This window comes from Delphinapterus leucas, chromosome 17 (assembly GCF_059928025.1).
Source record: "Delphinapterus leucas isolate spDelLeu-1000000601 "Yukka" chromosome 17, BTC_Dleu_Yukka2, whole genome shotgun sequence".
Taxonomy (NCBI): domain Eukaryota; kingdom Metazoa; phylum Chordata; class Mammalia; order Artiodactyla; family Monodontidae; genus Delphinapterus; species Delphinapterus leucas.
This window is the reverse complement of record NC_143145.1, coordinates 82998060-83011038: the sequence shown is the minus strand read 5'-3', so window position 1 is coordinate 83011038 and position 12979 is coordinate 82998060. Positions and strand designations below refer to the sequence as shown.

The 12979-nt window shown below is 39.8% G+C and overlaps 1 protein-coding gene across 9 annotated transcripts in view; it reads right to left on the bottom strand.

The window, feature by feature from the left end:
* Positions 1-12979, bottom strand: part of ATP6V1H (ATPase H+ transporting V1 subunit H) — a 128992-nt gene that overhangs the window by 43700 nt on the left and 72313 nt on the right. For all 9 annotated transcript variants that reach the window (XR_002642475.2, XR_002642476.2, XR_016388566.1 and 6 more), the window contains 4 exons: positions 9011-9189; positions 5941-6066; positions 3671-3772; positions 1864-1977 (listed from right to left, as the gene is read on the bottom strand). Coding sequence is in view for 6 of the 9 variants with exons in the window: in XM_089899159.1 (XP_089755285.1) it covers positions 1864-1977; positions 3671-3772; positions 5941-6066; positions 9011-9189 (521 nt within the window). In the remaining 3 variants the exon portion in view is untranslated. The remainder of the gene's footprint in view (positions 1-1863; positions 1978-3670; positions 3773-5940; positions 6067-9010; positions 9190-12979) is intronic.

Sequence of the window (12979 nt, the reverse complement as noted above, 5' to 3'; positions counted from 1 at the left end):
GGAAACAAACCAAGAGAGAGAAAATTACTAAATAATTAATTTACGTTGAAAAATGTGGCTCAGGGTAAAGTAAAAGAAGGAGGGAATCCAGTGGCGTATTCTCTAGTTTCCTGACAGACTTGAAAGATTTTTCTCTGCTAAATAGTAGATAAAAAAACATTTTTGAGTGCCCTCTGCCTTGAATCCCATTCTTCTTGCATAGACGATATGAAAAGAGTAAAAACATTTTCAGTCCCTCAAGCACCACGCGCACCAGCTCTGAAATCTATCCCTAGTCCATCTACTGCTTGGTACCAACTGTTACCATTCTAGTCCATGGCATGAGCCATCCCTACCCACGGCCACAATGAGAATCTATGAAACGGTCTTCCTGCTGCCACACTCACCCCCCAACCATCCACTCCCCACAGAGGAGCCTGTGAGACCTTTCAAAGTACAAATCAAATCCTGTCACTCGCCTGTTAAAACCTTTAACCATGACTTTCAACTCATCCAACAGAAGGACCCACCAGACCCTCCGTGATCAGATCCCGGCCACCTCGCCTCGCCCATCTCCTTTCCTTCTGGCCTCACCCACTCCTTCAACTTGCCCTCGAAGCCCAGCACTGCTGACAGTTCCCTGTGGTGGCGACTGGCGCAATGCAGGATGCTGAACAGCATCCCTGGCCTCGACCCACCAGCTGCCATTAGCACCACCTCCCAGACCCCAGCTGCCACATCCAAACATGTCTCCAGGCGTGCTCTTAAAGAAGCCAAGCTCCCTCCTGCTTCCTGGTCCTTTCCCCTCCCGTTCCCTCCACCTGAAATCCAACCCCCAACACTGGAGGTGGGTGACTGGTTCCTTTCCATCACTGTCTCAGCCTGGCTGCTGGGACCACTCAGAAAGGCCATCTCTCATCACCCACTTCCATCACATCTGTCACCTGGAGCCTAGCGTAACAGGGTACAAATTAAGTGCTCAAAGAGCACCTGCTGGAAGAATGCATAAATCTCAGTATTCATGAGAAAAGTGCTCAAGTGGCAGGATCCTAATATTTAATACGTGATGTCACGGTGGCAATCCTGGATCCTCTGCTATCCTGTATCTGCCTGCATCTTTCACACGTGAGCATTTGCATGTGCCATTAATCTGTCCTTTGGAATTATCAGTAGCATTACCGTCAGTTAGCGCATCTTTCCCAAGGATGGGGGAATAGAGAGGCATCTGAGCTCAGAAGAGCGCGGAACAGCCAACCTACTGCTAAAACAGCCACGGCCGAGAGAGTCCAGGGGTGTCCGCTCACGGACACAGATGGTTCACCATTGTATCTAAGTAGTCACTCTAATTTATCTTGTTTTGAGTACAAAAAGGTCAATAATTTTGACTTAAAAAATAAAAGCAAGAGGAAAAACATGACTCTGGCTACTATTTCAAAGGCAAAAGGCTATAACGGATGAAATGTGAGAGCTGAATCTTAACTGATCAATCAGCTTTTACTGTTTTCATGTGAACTGGTAAAAATCCATTCAGGTTAACCGTACGCCGAACAGTTAAACCCTGCAAAATTGTAGCGTCTCTAATCAGTAGTCGAGATGAATTCCATTCAACTCTCAAAATACTTATTCACCTATGTCCTAATGGTCCTTTTAGTTACTTCTGGAGTTGTTTCTGATACTAGTACTTTGAATATACATTTCTTCAGAACATTAATGCAGCTGTTTTTTCTAAATTATCACATCACTGCTCTGAACGGCTAAAATGTAATTCTAGGTATTAATCAAAATCACTGCTTTAAAAGCCACCACTCATCGGAGCCTTTCCACAAGAACTTCTGGACAGGAACGTGAGGCCCAACAGAGCAGCAGGGGGTGGGCGGCACCTACCAGTTGTGCACCATGAGCTTCTGCACGGCCAGGAGGGCGTTGTAGCGCACCTGCTGGTCCTCGTGGTGCATGTGGTTCATCACCAGCTGCTTCCCGCCGAGCTGCTCGATGACCCTGGGGGCCAGAAGCCACGTGGTGAAGACGCTGCAGTTACTTTCAAATGCAAGCTGTTAGCAGAAAGCCCCAACTCCGAACTGCCCAGTGGTTTTACAAAGAAAAGTTACCGTACAGGTAAGTAAACCAACACACGTGTCTTTTTTAAAATATCATTTTCTCCAAATCACAGACTTAAAGTTTTTATATATTTTCTCTTGAATCCCTAGTGATAAATCCAACTGTTACTCTCATTTCCTAGTCTGGGCAAATGTCATCAACCTGGACTGCTGCAGTAATCTAGATTACAGTGTTCTATAGGCAGTTGAGTAGTAACTTCTTTATCACCAGGATTTGTGGCTTGCTTAGAAACCAGTATACTGAATAGCACCTTATGTCTGAAGTAACATCAGATCAGCACTAAGCCCAGCAGTCGCCATGCTGTGAACCAGATGCGGACTCAGACGCAGACAGCAGAGAGCACGAGGTTAAAAAGCACTCCGTAGGAGCCACGTTAATTTCCTGAAAAAACTTGATTTGTTAAGATATCTGCCCTTTCCTGTAATGATGGAACATGAACATGCCACATGACCTGCTGGGCAGTGAAACAAATGAGAAAATTCCTGTTGTCAAGAACACCAGGAAGACTGACAACCAGCACCGCTTTCTGTCACTGCCCCCTCAACCCCCTGAAAAATCCAGTTACTACAAACACAAAAGCAAAGTGAAAATGGTCATTTGCCTCACGAATGGAAGGAGGTTCTCTGCTCCTCTGGGGGGGAGCGGGGGCGTGCAAAGAGCCGGCGAGTGTCTTTAACCCCAGCCTGGGAGTGTGGGAGCTGCGGTCGGTGCCGCCTGGTGAGTGACATCGCCACCACACAGTCCGTGACAAGTGGCACCTTAGTGCAGCAGGGCTCCTGGTGGTTTAAGACAGCCTCGCAGGGGAGCACATGGGGTCAGGGGTGAGGGAGGGGCTTTATCTGTACGCCTTTTTATATTTTATTTTTTAAAGCATCTTTTTTAAAAAAATGTACTGAATTGAGAAAAATAATGCAGTATAATTATACCCAAACTTTATGAGTGCTTGATCCGTGCCAGGTATGCAACAAGCTTCTCCAAACAGCACACAACAGCCTCAGTCTCATTTAATGCTTTCTCCCTCAACTCCCATCCTTTCACTGTTAGCGTACCTAAGTGATTTCACATTACCAAGCCAGCCTCACCTCCTCTGCAAAGCCTTACCTGTCTCCTCCCAGAGGGAATTCCTCACTCTTCAGTACTTGGAAACACATCCTTCCATTACTATATATCTACTGTGACTTTTCTTACACGTGTTATATTTCCTTTTATATTTGGAACCTACTCAGGTCAATAACAATATAACCACAAATAATAATTGAAAAATCACCAGTGCTAACAAAATGGCTTTTGAATTAAATCATACAAACCAAAGAAAACCCTGAACGTGAAATTTCTGGTGTGATCTCTGCTGGCTACTGCACAACAGTATTGTACACGTGTGCTTATGTTTTCATACTTCCCATCTTTAATTAGGTTTATCATTTATCACGATTCCCAGTACTATGGTCATCTTGGTTCTGCTCACTCCGTCAGCTCCTCAGCTGAACGAGTCTACTTTACAGGAGTATATAAACTAGGACCTCTATGCGGAATGTCTCGGGACACCCCGAGGAAACCAAGGCTCCTCACTTACCGCTTGCCTCGCGGGTAATGCCGAACGTACTCGCCGACGTCATGGGCAGCAACAGCTAAGACTTGTGGGTCATCGGACACCTCCAGAAGTTTGGTCAAAATCCTGAAATAAATTTAATACAAAGAGAGATTGATTTCTAATTCTTTTCTAGAGCACAACAGAGCAAAGGTATAATGCTGATACTTTCCTGAAAATAAACATTTACAAATATAACTGTATTTTCTACAGGTTTCACTGCTACACACGATACACTACACATGATTTACTGCAGGTAAGTTAGCAGCTTTCAAACCTTTATACACACATTAACAGGTCACTTTCAGATTCACAACGTCCACCACCCACAATTCCCACAATACCAGGGAAAGGGAAGAAGGGAAAACATGGGGAGTTTTTAGGGCAGTGAAACTATTCTGTGTGATGCTGTGGCACGGCAGGAACTGTACAAAAGAAAGGCATGAACCTGAACGTAAACTATGGGCTTCAGTTAAAATAATGTATAAATACTGGTTCATCAACTAACAAACGTGCCACACTTAGGCAAGACGTTAAAAATAGGGGAAACTGTGCCTGGTGGAGGAAGAGAGGGTGTATGAGTACTCTCTGTACTCCCTCCAATTTTTCTGTAAACCTAAAATTATTCTAAAAACTAAATTCTATTAATTTTAACAGTTATAGTAAGGTATATACGTAGTAATTCTACCAAGAAACTGAGAAGATGACCCAAAAAGGGGAGATAATATTTGCAAAGCATATTATCTGATCAGGGATTTACATCCAAAATATATTAAAAAAACTCTTACAACTAAATACTAAAAAGAGAACCCATTTAAAAAATGAACTAAGAATCTGAACAGACATTTCTCCAAAGATATAAAATGGCCAGTAAGGACATGAAAAGATGCCTGACTCGTTAGCCATCAAGGAAATACAAATCAAAACCATGATGAGCTATCACTTCACACTCACTAAAACGGCTAGAATCAAGAAGTCAGACAACAGTAAGTGCTGACATGGAGATGGAGAAATCAGAATCCTCATACACTGCTGGTGGGAATATGAAATTGTACAGCCACTTTGGAAAATAGTCGAGTAGTTCCTAAAATGGTTAAACAGAGTTACCATATGATTCAGCAATTCTATTCATAGATGTCTACCCAAGGAAGAGAAATAAAAACGTACGTCCACATAAAAACTTGTACACAAATGTTTATTACCAGTATTTTTCATAATAACCCAAATGCCCATCACCTAATGAGTGGATAAATAAAATGTAATATGTCCTTATGATGGAATATTATATGACCATAAAAAGGAACAAAGTACTGCTAAATGCTACAACATGAATGAACCTTGAACACATTATGGTAAATGAAAGAAGCTGGTCACAAAAGAATAAATATTATATGATTACATTTACATGAAATTTTCCTAATAGGCAAATCCATAGAGACAGAAAGTAAAAGCTTAGGGCTGAGGGCATGGTTGGACAGAGAAGTGACAGCTAAAGGATACAGGGTTTCTTTTTGAAGTGATGGAAAATGTTCTATAATTGACTGTGTCGATGGTTACACAACCCCGTGAATATACTGATTTATACACTTTAAATGGGTGAATTGTGTGGTATGTGACTTATATCTCAGTAAAAAAGAAAGACACTTGCACATATTAGGTCATCTTTATTATAACAAAGGGAACCGTGCAAAGCAGTGGGGAAAATGTATGTTATTTTCAATAAATGTTGCTAGTTCAATTAGATATCCACGTAATGAAAGAAACAAATCTTGACCTACCTTATACACCTTACCCAAAAACCAATTCCACACGGAATGGAAATCTAAATGTGAGAGGTTAAACGATAAAGCTTCTAGCAGATAACACAGGAGTATATCTTCAGGACCTTGGGTAGGCAAAAACTTCCTAACCAGACACAAGAAAGCAGTAGCCATAAACAATAAACTGAGCTACATCAAAAGTAAAGAGTTAGTGGCATTTGACGTGGTAGAAGAAGAGCTGTGATGAATACATATGACCAAGAAACCTATAGAATTCCCACAAAAACAAAAACTTGAACAGGCACTTCTCATGGGAAAAAAGATATCCAAATGGCCAATAAGCACACGAAAAGGTATTCAACCACATGAGTAAGGAAGAAAATAGAAATTAAAACCACGGAATATCTAAAAATGTTAAGAGGGACAAAAATGTGTCCACGAGTTATGTGGAAGGATGGGGGTTTTTCAGAGTGTAAACTGGCATTTAAAACTTACTTCAAGAGCTCATAATTCTTCTCATTTAATCTCACAGCATTTTCTCTCCAAAATTTCTCAGATTTGTGCACAGGACTCCATTCCAATCTTCCAGATTTAAGTTCTGAACTATATTCATCAAATGAGCTGTAAAAAGATTTCAAAGTTTATAAGAATATGAGAGATAGATACTCCAAAATTTAATAAAATATCTTCACTAATTATTTAACTACAAAGACTGATCATACTTTGTACATTCAAAAATTACCTCTAAACAAGTTTAAATGGCTTAATTTTCAATAAATCATGTGAAACTTATTCAGGGTACTAAGGTCCAGTACTCCTGTCAAATTTGAATGTTCACCATGAGATATTAAAAGGAGCACTTGCTTTCAAAATTCTAACCTTAATATACACATAAATGTATGTACATCACTAAAATATCTGATAGGGACTTCCCTGGTGGCACAGTGGTTAAGAATCCACCTGCCAACGCAGGGGACACGGGTTCAAGCCCTGGTCTGGGAAGATCTGACATGCCGCAGAACAACTAAGCTCGTGTGCCACAACTACTGAGCCTGTGCTCTAGAGGCCACAAGCCACAACTACTGAGCCTGCGTGCCACAACTACTGAAGCCCACACGCCTAGAACCCACGCTCTGCAACAACAGAAGCCACCGCAGTGAGACGCCCGCACACAGCAATGAAGAGTAGTCCCCGCTCGCCACAACGAGAGAAAGCCCGTGCACAGCAACAAGGACCTAACGCAGCCACAAATAAATAAATAAATAAAAATAAATTAAATATCTGATAATCTAGCATTGTTTCTACCATGCCTCTTAAAACACTGTATTTGCCAGACCACTAGATACATAAAAATAAATTTATGTAAAAGTATATTACTTTAACACAAAATAAAATAGTATATTCTATTATACTTTAAATGACAAACCGTGATACTGCAGTATAAAAATAAAAACACATACCTCAGTACAATATTTTTAAATGTGACTACCAACAATGCAGAGGTAATCCATTAACTGAATTAGCCCACTACAGATTAATTAAAAACAAAAACCTCTGTACATGTAACAAACTAAAATGCACTTTAATTCAAAAATTATTCACTATGTATCAAGCAACAATCATTCAAATCTTCATAATATAAAACTGCTTTAATGTGGTTAGCCAGTGAACGAAGTGACAAGACATGCTTATACTTTCTTTCAAGTAAAATTTTCAAAAAGAAGTAGCTATTTAATACTGATTGATAATTCAGTATAACAAAGATTCACTGGCTAAGTTGATCAGAGTAACCTGTTAAATAAAGTAGTAACTTAATGAAAGGCTATTTAGTATAAGTAATATTGTTTAACTAATATTGTTAAACAATATTGTTTAACTAATATGCTAAACCTGTAACAATATAAAGAGACAAATCTATTTCAACTGCTCCCATCACCATGTTAGCTGTATGTAAACAGCAATATTTTTCCCATTACCAAATTCAACATGAAAAATCAGTAAATAATAACAATTGGCTAGCATGGATTAAATAACTTAGAAAGCTACCACTAACCTTATTTATTTTTTTAAAAGGGTCTCAAATCATTATTACAGAAGAATTAATGAGAATTTTTTAAATAAACATAATAAAACAGAATTTGTATAAACTGCAAGCCTATTGCTAGCCTATTATATTACAAACAACTTATTCATATTCGAAATTATAAAAAGACAAAAATCATCTGCCTTCCTCCACAAAGCTCCACACAAACCACTGATACGGGTGACAGCTCCCATCACTACAAAAGCTTTGGGGCCTTGGGCTTATGGGCTGCACTGAATTATCTGGTAAACACATTTTTGGAACACATACTATGCTAAAGGCACTTGCTGGACACCTCATGGAAAATCCTACAAGGTTAGAATTTTTATCACTATTTTACCAAAAGGAAAATTGAGACTTTACAATGTCAAGAGGCTTGTTCAAGGCCACACGTGGACAAAGTGGCCAAACAATTCAAACTGGAGTCATCCTGGCTCCCAAACCCAATCTACTTCTAGTGAGTAACTCTCTTTCTAAAATGTATCAATAGTTCAAAAACAAAGAATGCATGGGTTAATGGGAAAAATCATCAAGCTATTATTAAACAAAAAAGAACCAGGACCAGAAGAATACATAGAACCCTATTTGTGTGTGTCTGTGTGTGTGTGTGCGCACGCACATGCATGCATGCTAGGGGGAGGGGGGGCTAGGGTTTTTTGGGAATGAACACAACAAACCAGAGGGGCAGGGGGAAGTAGGTGGGGAAGATGGGGGTACTGGTGTGTTGTCCCTTCTGTACTGTATTGTATTCTGTAGTGTACTGTATTCTGTATTCTGTACTGTATAAAAAAAGGGATTTTTTCTTTACTGCATGTACATCACTTGCATAATTTTTAATATAAAAAATAAATAAAACCAATAGGGACTTCACAAAAGCAGGAGGGCTTCCCTGGTGGCGCAGTGGTTGAAAGTCTGCCTGCCGATGCAGGGGACACGGGTTCGTGCCCCGGTCCGGGAAGATCCCACATGCCGCGGAGCGGCTGGGCCCGTGAGCCATGGCCACTGAGCCTGCGCGTCCGGAGCCTGTGCTCCGCAACGGGAGAGGCCACAGCAGTGAGAGGTCCGCATACCGGAAAAAAAAAAAAAAAAAAAAAAAAGCAGGAAAAAATACTCTTTCCATATCTAAGCAAACCTCCTCCACAAATTAACAATGACTGCTGCTTAAAAAAGATTTTAAACCAGGGGGAGATTCTCAAAGGGTGGCACCCACAACCCGTGGTAGAACACCAGGTCAGATTTTAGACAACAGAGAACAGTGGGGATCTACACGAAAGAGGAGAAATCACATACAGCTCTGACCAATGGTTGCCATGACGGTGAGCCAGTGTTTCCATACCCCTCAATTTTCAATAGAAGACATGATGTTTTAGTGCAATCTTTTGAGTTTATAGTTCATAACAAATTTAAATTTCCTTAAAATATGAAGCAAGTCAAACAAGGCCCAATATACCCAGCCTGTGAGAATTAAAAAGAATAACATACCTAAGATCCTGGACACTCTCACCAAGTTTCTCCAAGAGAAATTTTATATCTTCACTGATATCTTCGTCATCATACTTCTGCTGTTCCAAGTTCTCCAACTGTTTCAGAACTTTGCACTGAATCATAGCCAGAGCATACTCTTGGCGAGTTTCTCTTTCAGTTGATTTTTCTAAGAAGTTCTGGGTTAGACAAAGACACAATGAGAAATGATATAATTTGTTATGTGATGTCTCTGCACCTGCTTTCACATCCTCTCTCCCCTTCCTGTTCTCAGGTTAACTATCACCTTAAGTGGATGACTGGATCACAAATCCTGACTTCTTTCCTAAGCATCTGTCCCACATCAGGAGCATCCTTCTGATTCCTTCATTACTTACTGGTTTACTAAACATTTTAAATTATTGACCTAGACAAGCCTCAAAACACTGAACACATTTACAGTGAGGTCCATCACCATCCTTCCTCACAGCCCTGCTCTTGAGGTCACCACCAAGAACACTCCATTTCTTGGCCACATGGAGCCCTTAGGATGCTAAGAAAGACTGTTTCCTCAAGTATCTCTCTAGTTCCCAGTCACTGACCTTTTTCTCCGTCCAATCAACCTGTCAGTGCACAAAGGACAGCAATTAAAAAAACTCTCTTGCTTCAGTAATTATCAGAAAAGTTTTGTGACATTCAAGCAAATTCCTCAGTTTTCTTCTGCGATTTTTAAGAGTACTGATGAAATCAGCAAAGGAATCTAAGTATTTCTGAAGATAAACTGTTCACTAAATTAACCAATATTTCAGAGCAAAACCATGCTCATGCTGAGGTCTAGAACAAGGACAAACAAGCTCTCAAGAAAGCCACCTTCACAAAGTTGGTAAAGAAGGCCTGTCAAATCTCCCACACTCAAAAAAATCCTGGAATAACAATTCTAAATCAACTGTACCAAAATTTTAAATTTCTTTATTTTTGCAAGGAAGTTATATTTCTAATAATTATGCTAAATAAATGCAGAGAGAGATTTAGCTTAGCATATGGAAATTAGTGAGATCGATCCCTACCAAAATTCCAATTTTCACAGAAATAGGAAAAACAATGCTAAAACTTGTATAGAAATATAAAAGACTCCAAATATCCAAAGCAATCCTGAGAAAGAAGAATAAAGCTAGAGAAGTCACACGTACTGATTTCAAACTAAACTACAAGCCTACAATGATCAAAACAGTACGGTAATGGCATAAAACAGACACAGAGTGCAATGGAACAGAATAGAGAGCCCAGAAATAAGCCCGTACATATTCAGTCAACTAATATTTGACGAGGGAGCCAAGAAAACCTATTGGGGAAAGGATAGTCTCTTCAATAATGCCAGCAGGGAAACTGGATAACCACATGCAAAAAAATGAAATTGGACCCGTATCTTATACCAGTCACAAAAACTAACTCAAAAGAGATTAAAGACTTAAACATAAGACCGGAAACTGTCAGGCTCATAGAAGAAAACACAGGGGAAAATCTCCTTGACATTAGCCTTGGGAATGATTTTTTGGATATGACACCAAAAGCACAGCAAAAGTAAAAATCAACAACTGGGACTATATCAAACTAAAAAGCTTCCGCACAGCCAAAGAAACAAAAAAAGCAAAATGAAAAGGCATCCTACAAAATGGGAGAAAACATTTGCAAAACATACATCTGATAGGAGGGCAATATCTAAGATGTATAAAGAACTCATTTAACTCACTAGCAACAACAACAACAAAAAAGCACAAGCCAATTAAAAAATGGGCAGCGGCTCTATATAGACATTCTCCCAAAGAAGACATAAACATGGCCAACAGATCATGAAACAGTGCTCAACATCACTGATCATCAGGGAAAATCAAGTCAAAACCACAATTAAATATCACTTTGCACTTGTTAGGACAGCTACTATTAAAAAACAAGACAGCCAGTGTTGTCCAGATTGTGGAGATAAGAGAACACTTGTGCACTACTGGTGAGAACGTAATATTAACTTCAAGTATAATGGAAAAGGTTAAGGATAAATATTGTGACACCAAAACAACCTATAAGAAATAAAATACTACAAAGCAGCACAGTTAAAAAGCCAATAGAAAAATTAAACTGAAATTCTAAAAAGAACTCAGTTAACGTAAGAGAAGGCAGGAATGGAAGACAGAACAAAAAACCGATGAAACAAACAGAAGAAAATAATAAAATGGTAGACCTAAATCCAACCACACCAGTAATTACTCTAAATGTCAGTGAACTAAACACTCCAATTAAGAAGCAGAGATTATTAGAACAGATAAAAATTCAAGACCCAAGTATATGTTGTCTCAAAGAGACAAATTTTAAATATAAGACACAGATAGGTTGAAACTAAAAGATGGAAAACCATAAGTGGAAGAAAGCTGGCATGTCTATATTAATTTCAAGTAAAGTAGATATCAAGACCAAGAGCACTGGGACTTCCCTGGTGGCGCAGTGGTTAAGAATCCACCTGCCAACGCAGGGGACATGGGTTCGAGCCCTGGCCCGGGAAGATCTCACATGCCGCGGAGCAACTAAGCCCGTGAGCCACGACTACTGAGCCTGCGCTCTAGAGCCTGCGAGCCACAACTACTGAGCCTGCGTGCCACAACTACTGAAGCCCACGCGCCTAGAGACCATGCTCCGCAACAAGAGAAGCCACTGCAATGAGAAGCCCGTGCACCACGACGAGGAGTAGCCCCCGCTCACCACAACTAGAGAAAGACCGCGCGCAGCAACAAAGACCCAATGCAGCCAAAAATACATAAATATAAATAAATTTAAAAAAATAAAAAGTTAAAAAAAAAAGAGCTTCAAAATACATGAAACAATAACTGGCTGAACTGAAAGGAGAAGCAGACAAATCCACACTAACAGCTGGAAATTTTAACAAATCTCTCTCTTAGCAACTGATCACTGATAGAACCACTAGACAACAGAATCAGTACAGAGATGATCCAAACGATACTATGAACCACCCTGATTTAACTGACATTTACAGAATGTGATACATCTGCAAAACATGCATTCTTTTCAAGTACACATGCTACATTCACCGTGACAGACCGTAAGATGAGCATAAGACAAATTTCAAAGAATTGGAACCATATAGAACATGTTCTCTGACCATAATGGAATTCAAATAAAGACCTTAAACTGTAGGGTGCCTTGAATTCTGATAACATCTCCCTTTATGAAACTCCTCCCTTCACCCCTCGCTTTTGTGAGATTTTACTTATTAGTCTACTTAGTTTTCTCTGTTACCTTTTCCAGTTACTTTTCTTACTACTATCTCTCCTAAATTTAGAAACATATCAAAACTCTTCTGTTCATATGGTCCTACACATTTGTTGCCAGGAGAGTTACACTTCATATTTAAGATATTATCATAACTAACAGTTTCAACTATAACCTCAACCCAGTCAGTGTAACTGGTAAAGAACAGCCCGATGGCGCTCTTCTGAAACCATCTCTCCTCTCGATTCCCTAAGACAACAGCACTTCGAAATTTAGTCATGTTTGACGCTCCCCTTTCCTTCAAGCCTATGTCAAATCAATCAATAAACCTTACTTGTTTTTCCCTCGAAACATGTTTTAATTTCATCTCTCCATCTCATTACAAAGAATAAAAAGGTTGTGAAAAATATTTGGAAAATGAATTTACCAGAAACAAACCTAGATCATCCGGCAGCAGTGCACCCTTTAAAGTCGCTAAACTCAATGGCATCTTCACCTCAACAAAATCAAAAGCGTAAATATCATTTTGGCCTGTGTCCAAGTAACGGTGCAGAGCAACCTTGACTTCACTAAGAACAAAGTGGAACCAAGTGACCATTCAGATCCTTCCTTCACCAAAACTGCTAACCTTGTAACATACATGTTAAAGCAGTGCTTTTCAAACCATCTGTGGTGAAGACCAGTTCTGTTTGATTTTCAATTTCCAATCAG